Source organism: Neovison vison, chromosome 1 (assembly GCF_020171115.1).
Source record: "Neovison vison isolate M4711 chromosome 1, ASM_NN_V1, whole genome shotgun sequence".
In the NCBI taxonomy this organism is placed as follows: domain Eukaryota; kingdom Metazoa; phylum Chordata; class Mammalia; order Carnivora; family Mustelidae; genus Neogale; species Neogale vison.
Window position 1 is genome coordinate 90,790,108 of NC_058091.1, and position 17,266 is coordinate 90,807,373.

At 56.3% G+C, this 17,266-nt stretch overlaps 2 protein-coding genes across 2 annotated transcripts; one reads left to right on the forward strand and one right to left on the reverse strand.

The window, feature by feature from the left end:
* The first annotated feature begins 251 nt into the window (after positions 1 to 251).
* On the forward strand, positions 252 to 8,322 carry TMEM151B (transmembrane protein 151B). The gene is made up of 3 exons (XM_044251869.1): positions 252 to 401; positions 2,577 to 3,017; positions 4,222 to 8,322. Exons 1-3 carry the CDS (start codon positions 252 to 254, stop codon positions 5,347 to 5,349), a joined length of 1,719 nt encoding a protein of 572 aa, XP_044107804.1. The 3' UTR covers positions 5,350 to 8,322.
* A 71-nt stretch (positions 8,323 to 8,393) lies between these two features.
* Positions 8,394 to 16,118, reverse strand: TCTE1 (t-complex-associated-testis-expressed 1). Its single transcript, XM_044251881.1, has 4 exons — positions 15,839 to 16,118; positions 14,372 to 14,940; positions 11,860 to 12,309; positions 8,394 to 9,259 (listed from the first exon to the last, which is right to left on the reverse strand). The coding sequence occupies exons 1-4, from the start codon at positions 16,116 to 16,118 to the stop codon at positions 9,050 to 9,052; spliced, it is 1,509 nt and encodes a 502-aa protein (XP_044107816.1). The 3' UTR covers positions 8,394 to 9,049.
* Positions 16,119 to 17,266: the final 1,148 nt, after the last annotated feature.

The window sequence follows — 17,266 nt, forward strand, 5'->3', positions numbered from 1 at the left end:
CGCGAGGGCCTCAAGGTGACACCCGCCCCCGGCCCCGGCCCCCCCGGCCCGGCCCCCCAGCCCGCCTCCCCACCCCCAGCCCCTAGCCCCCTACCCCCGGTGCCCTTTCCAGGCCCCCTCCCCCCTGGCGGGGGGTGGGGAGCAGCGAGGGCCCCGCCCCCTCCCGCCCCCTCCCCAGGGCCCGCGCAGGATGCCCTCGGCCCCCGGCAGCCCCCCGGGAAGCCCTGAGCTCGACGCACCCCCTCTACGCCATGTCCCCCCCTGGCTCGGCCGCGGGAGAGAGCGCCGGCGGCGGCGGCGGAGGTGGCGGCCCCGGGGTCCCGGAGGAGCCCACGGCGGCGGCGGCGGCGGCGGCGGCGGCGGCGGCGGCAGCGGCGGACGAGGGCCCCGCCCGAGAGGAGGTGAGCACAGGCAGCGCCCCTTCCCCAGGCGCGGCCGCAGCTTGGCCCCCCATCCCCCGCCCCGCGCGGCCCCCGCCGGTTCCGCCGCAGCGCGGCCGGCGCCCCGCACCCCGAGTCGGTCGCCGCAGCCGCAGTCCCGCACGGATGCCCCCACCGGCGGCCGGAGCTGTCCGCGGTAGCGGGGAAGGGGCTGCGCCGGGGGCGGGGCTCGGGGGGTCCTGGGCAGGGGGAGGGGCCTAGGGGCGGAGCCTCGCGGACCCCGGACTGATGGGGTGGGGACGGTGGCAGGAATCCTGTTTCGCTGAGGGGATGCGATCTTGAAGGCCAGGAAGGGCGACCTGTAGGGGCTACAGAGGCAGGAGAGTACCATGGGGAAATGGTGGTGGTACCTGAGCTGTGGTCCTGAGAAGGTCAAGTGTGTAGAGAGGCGATTCCCCCTGGGGTCACTGGGAGTGTGTGCACCTCTCCCTCCCAATATCCATGCAGTTCCCCCACTCCCAGGGGGTCCCTGAGCCCAGCAATCCTTCAGAGTGTTGGAAATAAGCATTTCCCTAGTCCCGGGCCCCACTCTTCAGTCCTCTGAACCTGGAAACAAAGAGACTGAGGAAGGTGTCAGTAGCACTGCTCTCCTCCCCCCCCTCCCGTGCACACTCTTGCACACACATACACACTGCACTAGGGCAGAAGCACATGGGCAGGGATAGACCTGCAGGTAGAGACCCTTTCAGATGTGTTCTCCGTGGGACACGTGCATACTCAGGCGGGCACACAAAGGTGCATATCTGCACATCCCCCAAGGACAAGGCTCCTGAAAAGGTCCATCTACCCTAATCTTGTTTGTATATGCTGTGTACTACTGCCTAGGCCACCTACCTATCTGCACTTCCAGATCTTTCCTCTCATTTCACAGGCCCAGGGCCCACTGCCTGTGACTGTGCCCTTCCTTTCCACCCTTTTCTCCCTTCCTGTGGCTAGCCTCCAGGTCAGGCCTGGGGAACTGGAGGAAATCAGGATCTCAGCAGGGGGGTGTCTATGTTGAGGGGTGGGGGGGTTCCTTAAAGCTAGACAGCAGGGAGGAGGAGTGGGAAAGCACAGCCCACCACCAGAAATCCAACTCAGTTCTCATCTACTAAGTAGCTGCTGGGTGCCAGCTCCATGGTGGGCACCCAGGAGAACTGAGACCCTGACCTCAGGAGCGCCCAGTCTAGATGTGTAAACAACTCACTGGGGTGACTGTAGAACAGAATGGGCCAAGTGTTTTAATAGGCCCCCAGAGAGCTCCAGGAATCCTTTTGACAAATGACTGGACTGCAGATGTCTCCCTCCCTACCCCCGTGCCCCAGTGCCCCATCCCTGTTCCCCAGCCACTTGCCTCTCTGCCCGTCTGAATATCTCCTTCTGGACTGCCTTCTACTCAGAGATGCCTCACATCTTAGAACAGGGAAGGATGTTAGGGTTCAGGAAGGAGACTTACAGAGGGGGCCTCCAGGTCAGAATGTGGGGAGAGTCAGAGCTTGATGTTTCCTGGGCACCCCCTCCCACCTGTCCAAAGGAGGTATGAGACTAATTGTCTGTGAGGGTTGGGGAGATGGATGGGTCAAAGAGGACTGGCTACTCCAGAACCCAGGACTCAAAGAACCAGGAAAATGTGAGGGCCCCACCTGTTAAGTGGGAAGGTGTTGTCAAATGGGTCCCTCCCTGCTTTCCTGGAATACCTGGAAGGAGTCCTGGCTGGGGACCTGCCTTCACTGATGCCTGTCTGTCCTCCCTTGTCTTCCCCATCCACACCTCCTGTTTCATGGCCATCTTACATCTGTCTTTGGACTCTGTTTCTCCGGGTGCCATCCTATCCATCTATGTCTTCTCTGCCACCCGGGCCTCCTCCCTCCACCTCTGGCTCCGATCCCTCTCTGCCTTTTGGGGTGTCTGTCTCTCTCTGCACGTCCCTGTATTGGCATTCTGTTCTCTTTCCCTGTCCCTGTGTCTCACTCGGGTCATTTCCTCATTTATCTTTGGTCCTTGGCTCCCCTCTTGGTCTTACATTTCCTCCCCACATCCCTGTCTGCCTGTCATCTCTGATGCTGGCTTCTACACCTCCATCCATCTCTGTGCCGGGTCCTGCCACTCCGTCTCACTTCCCATTCATCTTGGACCTTCCCCTGCCCATCTGAGCAGCAGCGTCCCATCCAGCCCTCTTTCACCAAGTCCCTCTGCCGTGAGTCCCACTGGAAGTGCCTGCTGCTCTCGCTGCTCATGTACGGCTGTCTGGGGGCCGTGGCCTGGTGCCACGTGACCACGGTGACCCGCCTCACCTTCAGCAGCACCTACCAGGGCAACAGCCTCATGTACCACGACAGCCCCTGCTCCAACGGCTATGTCTACATCCCCCTGGCCTTCCTGCTCATGCTGTATGCCGTCTACCTGGTGGAGTGTTGGCATTGCCAAGCCCGCCATGAGCTGCAGCACCGTGTTGATGTGAGCAGCGTGCGGGAGCGTGTGGGCCGCATGCAGCAGGCCACGCCCTGTATCTGGTGGAAGGCCATCAGCTACCACTATGTCCGCCGCACCCGCCAGGTCACGCGATACCGCAATGGAGACGCCTACACCACCACCCAGGTGAGGGGTTGGAGGGGAGCACAGGCCAGTCCAAATGGGAGGGGGGTGCTGGGACCTGATGGACTACCCCCCAGGGGGAGGAGCACAGGTAGCAGTGAGCTCTTGTGGACACTGAAACATGAGGGCAGAAACAACCGTAATAATAATAATAATAATGGTAAACACCAACAACCAGGCTCTGCCCGATGTACATGACAATACTGCATCATTTCTTTAATCCTCATTACAACCCTATGAGGTAGGTAACTACTACCCACATTTTACAGATGAGGAAACTGAGACCTGGAGAGGTTAAGTACCCTGCTCAAAGTCATACCAGCTAGTATGTGGTGGAGCTGGGATTTGAACCCAGGTAGTCTGGTTCCAGGGTCTGTAATGCTTAGTGCTTAATGGCTGGAGATGGCTCCCCATGCACTACCTCACAGCATGCTCTCACCCGTTCAGTGAGGTGGCTGCTACCAGGTCCTCTTTCACAGGTAAGGAATCCTAAGCTCAATGACTTGCCCAAGGTCTGCAGCTTCTAAGAGGTAGTGCTAGACTCAAACACAGGGCCCTGGATCCCAAGTCTGAGGCTCCCAGAGGTGGGAGTCCGCTGGCAAAGAGGTGGAGGTAGGCACTGGAGGCCCCACGGAAAGGTGGGGATGGGGGCTAATTAGCACAGCCTGGACCCGCCAGGATTAGGCATTATTAGAACCCTGCGGGAAGAGATTTTTCTCAGGGAAGGGTGACTTCCGTCTCAGTATTGGAATGGGTAAACAGAAGCCTGGGGCCTGTGAGAATCAGGGATGGGTGAGAGCTAAGGTGGGAACAGGTAGACTGGTCGACAGGGCGCTCCTCGGCCCACTGGGGAACACACTTGTAAAAGGAAAGAAGGGGCAGCGTGAGTCTTGGGAGACGGGGCCAAAAGGTCGGGCAAACCCGACGGCCAGTTCAAGGCCAGCGCCTGACCCCCTGAAGAAGCAGCGCTTAATTCAAATTAGCATGCACACCAGGAGGTCTGATTTCCCGCCCGTCCTCCTCTCTAACCGAAGACGCTTAGGACCCGCGTGGCTTTGCAAAGCAGATGATAAGATCCCACCCGGCTCCAAGCGGGCTCGAAAGTGGGGCGGGCTCCGGGGTTTGAGCGGGCAGCAAGAGCGGCGCGATGGGGCGGACGAGGGTGAGCCGACAGAAGCGACTCCCGCCGCCCTCCCCGGCGCCGTAGGTCTACCATGAGCGCGTCAACACGCACGTGGCGGAGGCCGAGTTCGACTACGCGCGCTGCGGCGTCCGCGACGTGTCCAAGGCGCTGGTGGGGCTGGAGGGAGCGCCGGCCACGCGCCTGCGCTTCACCAAGTGCTTCAGCTTCGCCAGCGTGGAGGCCGAGAACGCCTACCTGTGCCAGCGCGCGCGCTTCTTCGCCGAGAACGAGGGCCTGGACGACTACATGGAGGCGCGCGAGGGCATGCACCTCAAGAACGTGGACTTCCGCGAGTTCATGGTTGCCTTCCCGGACCCGGCCCGGCCGCCGTGGTACGCCTGCTCTTCGGCCTTTTGGGCCGCGGCGCTGCTGACGCTGTCGTGGCCGCTGCGCGTGCTGGCCGAGTACCGCACGGCCTACGCGCACTACCACGTGGAGAAGCTCTTCGGCCTGGAGGGCCCGGGCTCGGCGAGCAGCGCGGGCGGCGGCCTGAGCCCCAGCGACGAGCTGCTGCCCCCGCTGACGCACCGCCTGCCGCGGGTCAACACGGTGGACAGCACGGAGCTCGAGTGGCACATCCGCTCCAACCAGCAGCTGGTGCCCAGCTACTCGGAGGCGGTGCTCATGGACCTGGCGGGGCTGGGGGCGCGCTGCGCGGGGGCGGTGGGCGGCGGGTACGCGCCCGCGTGCCGCTACGGCGGGGTGGGCGGCCCGGGCGCGGCGGGCGTGGCCCCGTACCGGCGCAGCTGCGAGCACTGCCAGCGCGCCGTCAGCAGCTCGTCCATCTTCTCGCGCAGCGCGCTCAGCATCTGCGCCAGCCCGCGGGCCGGCCCCGGGCCCGGTGGCGGCCCGGGCTGCGGGGGCAGCCGCTTCTCGCTCGGCCGCCTCTACGGCTCCCGACGCAGCTGCCTGTGGCGCAGCCGGAGCGGCAGTGTCAACGAGGCCAGCTGTCCCACCGAGCAGACGCGCCTGTCGAGCCAGGCCAGCATGGGGGACGACGAGGACGACGACGAGGAGGAGGCCGGGCCGCCGCCACCCTACCACGACGCCCTCTACTTCCCGGTCCTCATCGTGCACCGGCAGGAGGGGTGTCTGGGCCACAGCCACCGGCCGCTGCACCGCCACGGCTCCTGCGTAGAGACCTCACTGTGACCTCCGCCCCTCCTCCCCCGCCAGGCCCTCGGTCCTCCCTCCTGTCCCCCGTCGGACTGTGTCCCTGGCTGGTAGCAGGGGGGAGTCGTGATGGTGACTGAAGCTGTGCTGGGCGCGGCGCGGGGAGCCAGGAGGCGAGGGTGCGCGGGACGGACCCCGAGGGGGTCCGGACCTTCCGCCTTTCCTGTACATAAAGAGACCGATGGTGAGAGGGGATCGGCGGCTCTGGAGAACCCCCAGCCCGGGCACGGTCGGCTCTTCCAGCCTGCCGCTCAGTTCTTAGGGGGACACCTCCCCTTCTTCCACGCACACTCGCACACTCGCGATTTCCCGTCCAGCCTTTCAATGGATCTTCTGACTGTTAGTGGCGACTGTGCTGTGTGGCACCGCCTGGGGCCCGCCTCAAGGGCGAGGCTTTGGCTGTGCAGCTGGGGAGGTTTAGAGGCATGGGGAAGGGAAACTGGGGCTTTCCTTCCTTCGCTGCCTAGCCCCACTAGGGCCTTTCCCTGCGGAGGGAGCGGTGGTGAACAGCAGGGCTGGCTTCCAACCAGCTAATAAATTCAGCGGGTCTGAGACCGGGGCCAGATGTCAGCCCCGGTGCTCCATCTCAAAACCGTGCAAATGTTGCTATCCTCTTCTTGGCGCTGGCCCCAAACATCGGGGTTTCCTTTCTGCCACTCCCTCCACTGCTGTTTATTTAGCTGGGTCCCTGGAGTGTGGGTCCTGGAGGGACTGCGCTCACGCTGCTTGCGTCACCCTCCTCCCTTCCCTCTTGCTCTCTGGCCCTGAAGAACAGTTGCCCAGGGAGGAGGGAGGCAAAATGTGGACAGTATGCACCTCAGTCCTGTCTCTCAATTCTGCAGCGTCCTGGCAGCAGCCTCCTGACCTGGGGTCTGGGAGGACTGTCCCTTCAGAGGGGTGGGATACTGCCACACACGATCATTAAAGCTGGTCAAGATGAATGCCTGGGTGGAAAGAGTGGTTGACAGACTCCGGGGGCAAAGGGGAACTCTCGCAGCAGGTGGGAGTGGGCAGTGGAGGGAGATGGAAAGGATGGCCAACAGTAGGGGTTTCTGGGGTGAAACCTTCCCTTGCCTTCCCCAGACTTGTGGGGGATGGTGGTGTGAAGAGCGGTTTGTGCCCCCACACATTACCTCTGCAGGGCTGAGGTTGTCTTCATGAGTCCTGGCTGGAGAAATACTCAATTCTAGGGGCAGGGTCAGAGGCGGAAATTCTCTAAATCTTGCCCAACCCCTCTGTCATCTATCCCATGTGCTGAAGCCCTGCAGCGTGTCCCAGGGTCTTCCAAAGGACACCCTGCTACCACCGAAGTTTGCGGGTTCCACCTGCTGTTCTCCTAAAGCTCTGAGGCAGCCTTTTCTCCCCCAGCACTCCCACCCTCATGTGCTTCAGTGTGCATGTCTATGTGCCCCCTACCCTCCCAACCCCCCTGCCTAATGCATTCCCAGTGGACTCAGTGCCCAGGGACTGAGCTCACATTTCAAGCTGGAGAGGATAACCCTGGGACCCGCCAGCATCGCTCACGCCTGATGCTCTTCACTTCACCCGAGCCACCAGAGCTCCTTCTTCCCCTTCTTGAGCCTCCTCTCCCATCTTCCTCCAGCCTAGCCAGGACTACACCTGCCAAGGGCATGACTGCCACCTATGCAACATCTCTGGCTCCCCGTCCCCTTTTCCCCAGGGGACTTGGGAGGTTTGGATTGTGGGGACACCATGGCCCATGGCCCATCGGGATTGAGCTTTACTTTCCTGTGGAGATGGCTAAGTGGGAAGGCAGAGGTGGCCGGAGAACAGGAGGCTTGGGCAGGAGGGAACAGCTGCCCACTGAGTTTCCCTGGGTCTGGGCACCCGTGGCCACCTGAGTGCCGTCACTGAACCTGCCTGAACCCTGAGTCTGTGCTCCTTGGAGCCCTGGCGGTTGGAGCACTCCTCTTTCTTCTGAAAGGACATCTGTGAAGTCCAGGTGGTGAGCTGTGGCCGCAGGCCCCAGTTCTTGGCCAGCTGGCTCCGGATGTCATGCCCTTTTGTGGAGGCAGCCTGGCCACTTCCCGGCTCCAAAGAGGGAGGGACTCAGCTCCTTCTCCCTCAGGCCCATTGCTGAGATGGAGCCTGAGCTAGGAGGAAGGGATGGGGGGAGCCCTGTTATTATTTTTGCCTGTATTGACCATTTCTGCCTAGGTCTTCTTACACAGACAGCCTCACCTTCCACACACGCACAGACTTAGAGAGAAACTGATTCTTTGGTCTATTTTCTTGGTAGCTTTATTGATTGCCAGGGAAAACGAAAACCAGAAAATTAATTAATCTCTAAAATTAAACTTTACACTGAATGTTCTTGTTTCTCTAATTAGAACTTCTGCTAGCAGCTGTGGCTATGTACACACACACACACACACACACACACACAGTCGCTCACACACACCCTCACATCTACACGTTTGCACTCCAGAACTGTCCGAGGGTGTCAGGCACAGACAGACTCTAGGTTGCCCAGACAGGCACACAAGTGCAGTCACTCCCAAGCCCCCTTTGGTGCTCTGCATAGCGCCTGCTTGTTGGAAGGAGTCCCTGGGGAGCAGGCACCCCTGGGCTGTGACTGCAGCCCGTGACCCATCCTGTGGAAAGACCACAGGTCTGGAGGCTCTGGACCTCTCAGTGGGAGGAGGAGGGGAGACGGGGCTCAGCCTGAATCTGTCAGGTCCTCCTGTGGCCCTGGGGGCTGATGTGACTTCTGTGGGCAGCCACAGAACCATGGGGACTCTTGGAGGGCCACTAGAAGGCTCCAAATGTGCTGAGGACAAGGGCTTGTGGGGTGGGCTGGGCCTGGCTGGGGAGAAGACAGGTCTCTGTCATTTGGGTGCATCACACTGTGGCCTTTCTGTCGTGGATTTCCAAGCGCAAAGATTGTACAAATCAAACTGGTGGATAATAAAGTTGCGGATGACTCACTGACTTTCCTCCCCAGTGTGGCACCTCCCCCACGCTCTACTCCCAGCAGAAGCTCCCGGTGGGGGCAGTGGTCTGAGTCCCTCCTGTCACCTCTGTTTCCCCCTTGCTGGGTTGTGGGGGGTGGGGTGAGGTGAGAATTAGGGGATGGAGTGGCCTATAGAACCGATCACTTTAGCAGAGTCAGTGAGTCAAGGAACAGCAAGGTAGCATTGACAGGGGTGAGGGTAGAGGAGCCAGGCAAAGCCCTACAGTAGCCCAAGAAAAGAGAGAGACTGAGGCTGTGCGTGTGCCCACATGTGCAGGCACGCACATTTTAAAGGTAAAGAAGTCCAGCACCTATTTAGCAGAGAGGAAAATGGTCAGGGGAAAGGGGGTAGAGTAGGTAAGGGAGATGGACAATTTCCATGGGAGAGTCTGGGCTGGCACAGGCTTTCAGAATCTTCTCTGCCTCCCCTAACCATGGAAGAAGTCAGTCATTTCAGGGGTTCTGGTAATATCCTCTTCCAGGGTACAGAGGATGGGTCCCACTTCATACCCCTCTCTCCCCCTATCCCAGTCCTCTCCCCCCTTCAGGACTTTTCCCACATCACCCTTGATCACTCTCCCCAAGGATATCCATGGTCTCTCCCTTCTAATATGTCACTCTACAGCAGGCATGACTGAGCATGAAATGAGGAGGGGCTAGGGCAGTGGCCCAGGTCGCATCACTGCCCCAGCCCTGTCCCCCACCTTATCCCGCAAGGTTCTCAGGGCCCTTGGCAATGACTGGGGACATGAAGTGGCCAGGATTCAAGGTCCGCTGGCGGGCAGCTTCCCGGTTGGCACAGAGAGCCTGGCCAATGAGGTACTCACTCTCCTGGGCTACATCTGACAGGCGTAGGTCAAACTCCAGGAGGGTCTTGTTTTCTAACATGCCTTCCAGGAGCTGCTTCCCGCCATCCTGGGAGAGGAGTACAAGGAGTACAAGGGAGGGGGCCATTTCATATCACTACCCACACATACATACCTTTATACAAGGATGTGACTAAAATGAGTTTCACAAAACAATGGTTAACCTTTTGTGCAGCACACTAATATGTTCTATGCTATCCTATCCCATCCCGTTCTATTCTATAAGAAAAACGGTGATCAAGACTTACTAAATTGATTTTTCAACCCTCATGGTTTGAAAAACATGGCTCTGTGACAATGATGGTAATGGCCCTCCTCCGATTCAGCCAATGGGTCTGTGAGACAAATCTGGCTAATGACATTTGAGGAGGACCTATAGAGGGAGTGGCTTCTGGGAAGGCTCTTCTCCCTCTGAAAAGAGAATAAGAGAGAGGGGTGCTCTCCCTTTCTCTGCCTCTGAGCATGGCCCAATGTGAGGAGCAGCAGCCATCTTGGGACCATGAGAGGAGCACCCAAGAGGATATGGCCATGTGGCTGGGTGGGCAGAGCAGATGGTGGCAGTGAGCCAGCGAATTTATCAACTCCAGACGCCCCCTACACTGGGGCTTCTGATGATGGGACATAATGAATATTGTTTAAGCCATTTCCTGGTTCAGGTTTCTGTTACTTGTAGCCAAAAGCACCCCTAATGGAGACGTGTGTGTGTGTGTGTGTGTGTGTGTGTGAGAGAGAGAGAGAGAGAGAGCGAGCAAGACTGTTCTCTTGATGGAGAGTCTTCCTCACTAGTCCTCACAGCTCCAGCCGCTTTTCGGCTGGGTGGGCCATGCTCTATGTAAGACTTATGTGAGAGGCAGAATGGTTGTGTTCCATGGTTGTGACCCAAGAGCAAAGCCAGTTTAATGGGTTGCAGATGCATTTTTTAAAAAATGAAGTAGAATAGAAAATAAAGGAAAATATCAGCATGTATCACAAGCACTAAAAGTACATTTCAGTGATACCATATTGATGTATATGTTCACTAGGTGTTCGTGTAAATTGCATTTCTTATTCTGAGACTTGGTCAAGAAAATGAGAGACATCATCTATCAGAAAGGACCCAGGTGGGGCGCATGGGTGGCTCAGTGGGTTAAGTGTCTGACTGCTGTTTTCTGCTCAGGTCATGATCTCAGGGTCCAGAGATCCAGCCCAGCATCAAGCTCTGTGCTCAGTTGGGAGTCTGCTTGAGATTCTCCATCTTCCTCTGCCTCTGCCCCTTAAGCACACACTCTCTTTTTCTCTCAAATAAATAAATAATCTCTTTTTAAGAAATATTTTATTTATTTGAGAGAGAGAGCATGCATGAGTGGGGGAGGGGAAGGAGGAAAGGCAGAGGGAGAGGGAGAAGTAGACTCCCTGCTTAGCAGGGAGCCTGATATGGAGCTTGATCCCAGGACCCTGAGATCATGACCTGAGCTGAAGGCAGACATTTAAGTGACTGAGACACCCAGGTGCCCCAAATAAATAAATCTGGTATTCAACCAGTCCTGAGTTTGAATCACAGCCCTGCCACTCTCTACTGACTGGGTGCTCTTGGGCAATTCACTAGCCTCTCTGAGACTCAATTTTCCTTCTGTAAAGTGGGGTTAAGAATACACATTCTGGGGCACCTGCATGGCTCAGTGGGTTAAAGCCTCTGCCCTTCACCTCAGGTCATGATCCCAGGGTCCTAGGATCAAGCCCCACATTGGGCTCTCTCCTCAGCAGGGAGCCTACTTCCCCCTCTCTGCCTGCCTCTCTGCCTACTTGTGATCTCTGTCTGTCAAATAAATAAACAAATAAATCTTTAAAAAAAGAGTACACATTCTAGGGGTGCCTGGGTGATTCAGTCAGTTGTGTCCAACTCTTGATTTCAGCTCTCAAGTTGTGATCTCAGAGTCATGAGATCAAGCCCTGTGTCAGGCTCCTGGCTCAGCCAGGAGTCTGCTAAAGATTCTCTCCCTCTCCCTCTCCTTCTGCCCCTGCCCCATCTCTCTCTCTCTCTCTCTCTCTTTCTCTCTCTGTCTCGCAAGTAAATAAAAAAATCTTACAGGAAAGAAAGAAAGAGAGAGAGAGGAAGAAAGAAAGAAAGAAAGACAGAAAGAATGAATTCATATTCTATTAGGGGGGGCCTGGCTGGCTCAGTTGGTAGAGCATGCAACATTTTCTCTTAGGGTTGTGAGTTCGAGACCCATGTTGTATGAAGAGATTACTTAAAAACAAAACCTTCAAAAAATGGGGAGAAAAAAGGAATACACATTCTACTAGATAACCAGGAGGAATAAAGGAACACTGAGAGATATCAGTGCCTAGCATAGGATATAACCCTGAATAACAGTAACAGCTAGCAAGACTGATATCCTAGCCAGCACCTGCAATGTTAACTGCTTTACAAGTACAACTCATCCTCCCAGAAACAACTAGTATCCCTCTTAGAAATAGATACTATTATCCCCATTTTATAGATAAGGACATGGAGGCCCAAAAAGGGTAAGTAATTTCACCAAGTGCAAAATGGCAGAGCTGGGATTAGAACCAGGTGAAGTCTGTGTTGTTAAGAATTACCCTGGAAGCACCCCAAGGCAGTTGGGTCCCACACCCACCTCCCAAAGGCCTTAGAAGGGTACGGCTTACCAGCCCGATGTGGTTGCAGGAGAGGTTGATGCTGGTGAGCGTTGTGTTGACGGCAAGCACCTGGGACAGCAGCGTGGCAGTGGGCTCAGACAGTTCATTGCCCCCAAGGTGCAGGGTGGTGAGGCACCTGTTGGTCTGCAAGGCATGGGCAAGTGCCTGGCCGCCCTCATCCTCGATGCAGTTGAGGCGCAGGTTGAGGGAAATGAGGCTGGTGTTGTGTGCTAGGGCGTGAGCCAGAGACTGGGCACCAGGTGCCCTCACCTGGTTGTTGGCCAGGTTGAGCACGCGTAAGTGGCTGTGGCTCAGCAGCTTGGCTGCAGCACGTGCGCCCCGGTCCCCGATGAGGTTGTGCGACAGGTCCAGCTCCTCAAGGGCAGGGTGATCCAGGAGGCTACGAATTAGGATGCGGGCCTTGTCATCGTCCACCTTGCTTCGGGTCAGCCTGAAGATCTGTGGGCAGGTAGAGGGTATGCGGCAGCTGGCAGCCAGGGAGAATCTGCCTGCCTACCTGCCTGCCGCCTTCTGCAGGTAGAGGAGGGGGGGCCCCAGGGAGGCCTGAGGTCCTGCTCACCTGCTGTTGGCCCCCTGAGTGGCCTTTGGGCACAGCAGAAATCCCCCACATGGCAGATCCAGTGCAGACCTGATGGAGGGCGGTAGAAGGAAACCCTAGCATTTATCGAGAAATTACATGTTGGACATGCTGCTAGAAGGTATCATAACCATTATCTTGAACCCTCAGCAACCTAGGTACTTTACAGATAGAAAATGAAGGCTTAGGGTGGATGGATCATTTGTTCAAGGTCACATGGTGATCAAGCCCCAGAGGCAGGTTTGAATACAGGTCTGTCTGATGCCCCATCCCCTCGTTCTGCCCTCTTCAGCTGGCTAAGATCCACCATGGCAAGGAGAGGAACTCTTGGAAGGAGATGCCAGGGTAAGAACCAGGGTGAGAGACAGGAAATGGAAGGGTGGAGAGAAAAGATGAAAGAATGCGGTAGGACTAGCATGGGGAATACTAGAGATGGGAGCCCTAACCCTCCCCCTTCTCACCAGCTCCCTCCACTCCTCTCTCTTCCTTGAGGCCTCTCCACCCTCTTCCTGTCCTTCAGTCCCCTTTCTTTACGTCCCTTTCGGCCAACTTAGAGCCTCTTGTCCCTCTTGTCATTTCATTGCACCTCTCTGACTGAGCTCCAACTCTTGATCAACCCCACTCTCTGTTTGCTGCATATCTGTGCCCAAGCAACCGACATGATGAAAAATGTCACATGACAGGACTCGTTGTTATTGCCGGAACCACCAAGAGACCCTCAATGCTGTGTTCCAACTCAGCCCTCTTTCTCTGGACAACGTACTCTCTCCTCCTCTGAAACAATAATTTCAACCTTCTCCAGCTTCCTCAAACTTCAGGGGATAGTGATTGAAAACCCTACAGCCTCCTTTCAGCAATCAAGTCTCCTCCGACCACCCTGGCCATTCAATGAGAACCCCTCATTTTCCTAATACCAAACAGTAGCCCACTGCTACCCACCACATGCACTCTCTCCTCTGCCCAGAGCCAACTGTCCCACCACCATCCTCAACCCCACCCCTCCTGCAATCTCAGGAAATTTCCTTGTTCAGGGAACCTGTGCCTTTCTCCTGGACTCAGCTGCTTTCTTGCTATTGGAAGGAGCTTTACACTGGTTTTAAACACATGCCAATATCTTTTAAAGAAAACCCCAACCCTTCATGTATTACCGATTTCCCCTTCGCCCCCTTCACAGCCAAGTTCTTGAAAAAGCTGATCACAGCCATCCTGTTTCCTCACTTCCCACTCTTTCCATAAACCACGAGGATCTGGTCCCTGTTTCTGGCACTCCACTGACAGTTCCGCCTCTGTGACCTCCGGGTTTGCTAAATTTGGTCCTTAGCATTACCCCCTCCCTTTGCTGCCTTCCCCTTTTCTTGAAACGCACCCCTCCCTTGGCTCTGTGACTCAGGGCCACATCCCCCTTTTCCTCTTTCTCTGATTTTTGGGCAGGCTTTCCCCCTTCCAACCAGAATATTTGGAGCATACTTTACTAAAAAAAATTATTCGTTGTATATTTGAGTTTCAAATTTAACTGCATGCCTTGTATTTTTTATTTGCTAAATCTAGCAAGCCCATCCTAGTTGTAATTTCACATTTACATGATTGCTGATGAGTGCCTTTTATCCCACCAGAGGGATAGCTCCAGAGGGCACAAATAGTATAATTTTGCTCCCTGTTGAATCTTCAGCACCTAGGATAGGGCCTGGAGAGCAAGTGTTCCTTGGATAAATAAATGGCTCCTGAATTGGGAGGGCAGCGCCTTGTCCATCTCAGCATCCCCAGAATCCAGCTTGGTGCCCAGTGCATTCAAAGACACTTGGTCAGTGAATAAGAAGGAAATGGGAGGGAGAAGATGGGGCTGGAGGAGGAGGAAGAGGAGGGGAGAGGGAATCAGACAGGCGCTGAGAGTGGGAGGTGGGGGAAGGCAGGGCCGACTGGTACCTTGAGGGTGTGGCATGCTTTGATGGTGGCCGCCAGCGAGTGGCAGTCCCGGTAGGTGAAGAGGAAGAGGTTCCACTCAAAGTTCATGCCACAGTCCTTGACCCCGTACACCAAGTCCAGCTCCTCCAGGTGGCTCAGGCCAGCCACCAAGTCACACAGCTGGTAGTGGTCCGTGGCGGGCTCCTCCATCTCCACCTCGCTGCCTGAGTCGGACAGCTCCCCGCTCCGGGGTTGGGGAGGGAGCCGCACCGGCGGAAGGAACTGGTCCACGCGCAGCCCGCGCACGTAGTTCCCACAGAGCGGCAGCAGGTCGAGGATCACGGCAGGGTCCGTGGTGTTCGGGATGAACTGTTTGATCAGGTTCTCCAGGTGCCGCTCGAAGAACAGGCGCTTCCAGCTGCCGCCGTGCCTGGCCACGTGGCACACAGGCCAGCGCTGCTCGCAGCAGCGGCGCCAGTAGTTCTCGTCGTCGATCAGGTTGGCGGTCACTGCCAGCGGCAGGTCGGGGGACAAGTGGTTCAGCACCTTCTGCTGGTGCTCTGGAAGCAGCTGCTTCAGGATAGGGTTGTCTTTGGGAACAGGAAGGAAAGCAGGGGTCACAGTGTTGGGGAGCCTTCTACCTGATGCCGGCTGCCGGGCCTGCCTAGGGGCAGAGAGGGAAGGCAAGACCCTCCCTGGCACTCAGGGAGCCTCAGTCAGAGAGGGGAGACGCCTTTACTCCTAGGGATGCTCAGTTTAAGGGGGGGAGATGCAGCCCCAGGCTTTGGGTGTTCCCTGCCTGAAGGTGGACAGCTTAGTATCTGGTTTCCCAGAGCTCCCAGTGTGAGCAAGGATCTCTGGTCTAGCCCTCAGTGATCACTTGGTCTGATGCAGGAGATAATCCTGAGTTCTGAGATTCCCAAATGATTTGATTCATTCATCTTAAAGCAAGATGTTTGAGCACCTACTGTGCACTAGACACTGTTCTAAGAGGTGTGGATATAAGAGTGAACAAGACAGAGGGAACCACTCCCTCTTGGGAGAGGAGGCAAACAGTAAGTCAGTCGGGCGAATATATTGTAGGTCAGGGGGTGGTAGGTGCTGTAGATAATATGATGATCCTGTCCTCAGAGCACCCCGTCTGCTAGGAGAGGCTGGCTGCTCATCTTTGCAAAGGATGGCCATTTGCAGAGCACAGAGTACAGAACAAACCAAGAGCATACACACACTGGGGAAGGCCAAGGGAGTGGAGGATGGTCCACCAGGGAGGGCTTACTGGAGGTGGTGTTCGGTAAATATGGTTTGGGCTGGGTTTTGCCAGAGAGAATGGGAAAGGTGTTCCCTCCCCGCCCCAAGCGGGACAGCCATGTTGAGAAAGGCTGGGGCTGCCCCAGGACCCAGCCTCTGAAGCCGTGCCTCTGGGCAGTCCCCACCCATCCTGTCCTACCCCTGGCCTTTCTCTTCTGCCCAGGGTGGGGACAAACTCACTGTGGAAGTTCTTGACGATGTGCTGAATGCAGAGCTCTGTGAGGAGGGGAACGGTGGACAGGGACCACTCGGGATCCTCGGCTATAATCCGGCGCATCCAATGTACTTTGGTCCCAGAATTCCAGCCCTTGGACTTGCTATGGGGTGGGATGATTGAGGGCCTTGAGGGCTGGGGGCCTGCAGTCGAAGTCTGGCCTGCAGTGGAGAACTTGTCCTGCATGGAGATTGAGGATCGGCTGGGGACCGACAACAAGGTCGATGTTGCTAGGGTTTCCTGCATATTGTGGACTGGCAGCTTCCGGACACGCAGCCCCTTGGCAATGGCCTCGTGATGAGGAGTGCCTCACACTGGCAGGTCCTTAATGCCCAGGGGAACCTGGAGGGAGAGGAGGGGTGCAGGGCTTAACTTTGGAGGGCCTCAGTGGGCGTTTAGCAAGAGAAGTAGCACAGAGTGGTTCTCAAGGGTCCATCTCTGGAGTAGACAAGATCCAGGCACAAATCCCACTGGCTAGCTGTGTGGCCCTGGGCAAGTTACTGAGTCTCTTAGTTTCATGTGCCTCCTCTGTGAAATGAGGATGGCAGTTACCTCTAAGAGAAGCAGCACAAGTGAACAACGTAAAATAATGCATCCAAAGAAGCATAGCATGCTGTGACTCGTACAACTATGGCAAGGGGCAGGCCCACATTTTGGATAATAATACGCACACAGCAGTGATAAGTAATTGATACATGTTGGACACTTTCTTAGGCACTTACTTTAAAAAAATTTATTGTATTTATTTTACAATACAGCAACTGCCTAACCAGGAGGTTGGAGTTGAGGACAGCATGCCAAATAGAAATGCAACACATATCAAAATGCAAGCCACATATATTATTTAAAAATTTCTAGCATCCACATTAAAAAAAGAGGGAAATGGGTGGAATTAATTTTATGTTTAACCCAGTATGTCCACAGTATTATCCTTGGACTATGTAATCAATATAAAAATTAATGAGATATTTTATATATGTATTTTTATACTATGCCTTCACAATCAGATGGCTCGATAGTCACGTGTGGCTAGTGGCTACCGTTTTGCATAGTGTAGGCAGAGAGGAAGATGGGGGGTGGAGGTGGGGTGAGGGACCAGACCCATGCTCCGTCCAGGGCACCTTCCCTCTTCCCCTCTGAGCGCTTTGGCTCCGCCCCCTACCCCCACCCCGGCCACCAATATCCAGATCCAGTCTTCCTAGTTCTCCCAGCCTCCCGACATTCCAGACGGCAGCGGGAAGGCGTGGGAGGCGAAAAGGCAGCTAAATCTGGGGCTGAAGACAGAAGAGAGGATGTATCTGGGGCTGGGGACCCTCCTCCGCGATTGTCCATTCGTGACTCCTTGCTGCATCGGAGCTGCCCCGCGGCTGCAGGCTGAAATGGGGCCGCTCTGC

What these genes read in the sequence shown, in the direction of transcription:
- TCTE1 (XM_044251881.1), bottom strand. Translation starts at nt 16,118, where the DNA reads ATGCAGGAAACCCTAGCAACATCGACCTTGTTGTCGGTCCCCAGCCGA. An exon ending in CATCGTCAAGAACTTCCACA is followed by an intron (nt 14,941 to 15,838) that starts GTGAGTTTGTCC and finishes CTGTTCCCAAAG; the next exon opens with ACAACCCTATCCTGAAGCAG. An exon ending in CCTGCAACCACATCGGGCTG is followed by an intron (nt 9,260 to 11,859) that starts GTAAGCCGTACC and finishes CTCCTCTCCCAG; the next exon opens with GATGGCGGGAAGCAGCTCCT.
- TMEM151B (XM_044251869.1), top strand. Translation starts at nt 252, where the DNA reads ATGTCCCCCCCTGGCTCGGCCGCGGGAGAGAGCGCCGGCGGCGGCGGC. An exon ending in AGGGCCCCGCCCGAGAGGAG is followed by an intron (nt 402 to 2,576) that starts GTGAGCACAGGC and finishes CCATCTGAGCAG; the next exon opens with CAGCGTCCCATCCAGCCCTC. An exon ending in ACGCCTACACCACCACCCAG is followed by an intron (nt 3,018 to 4,221) that starts GTGAGGGGTTGG and finishes CCGGCGCCGTAG; the next exon opens with GTCTACCATGAGCGCGTCAA.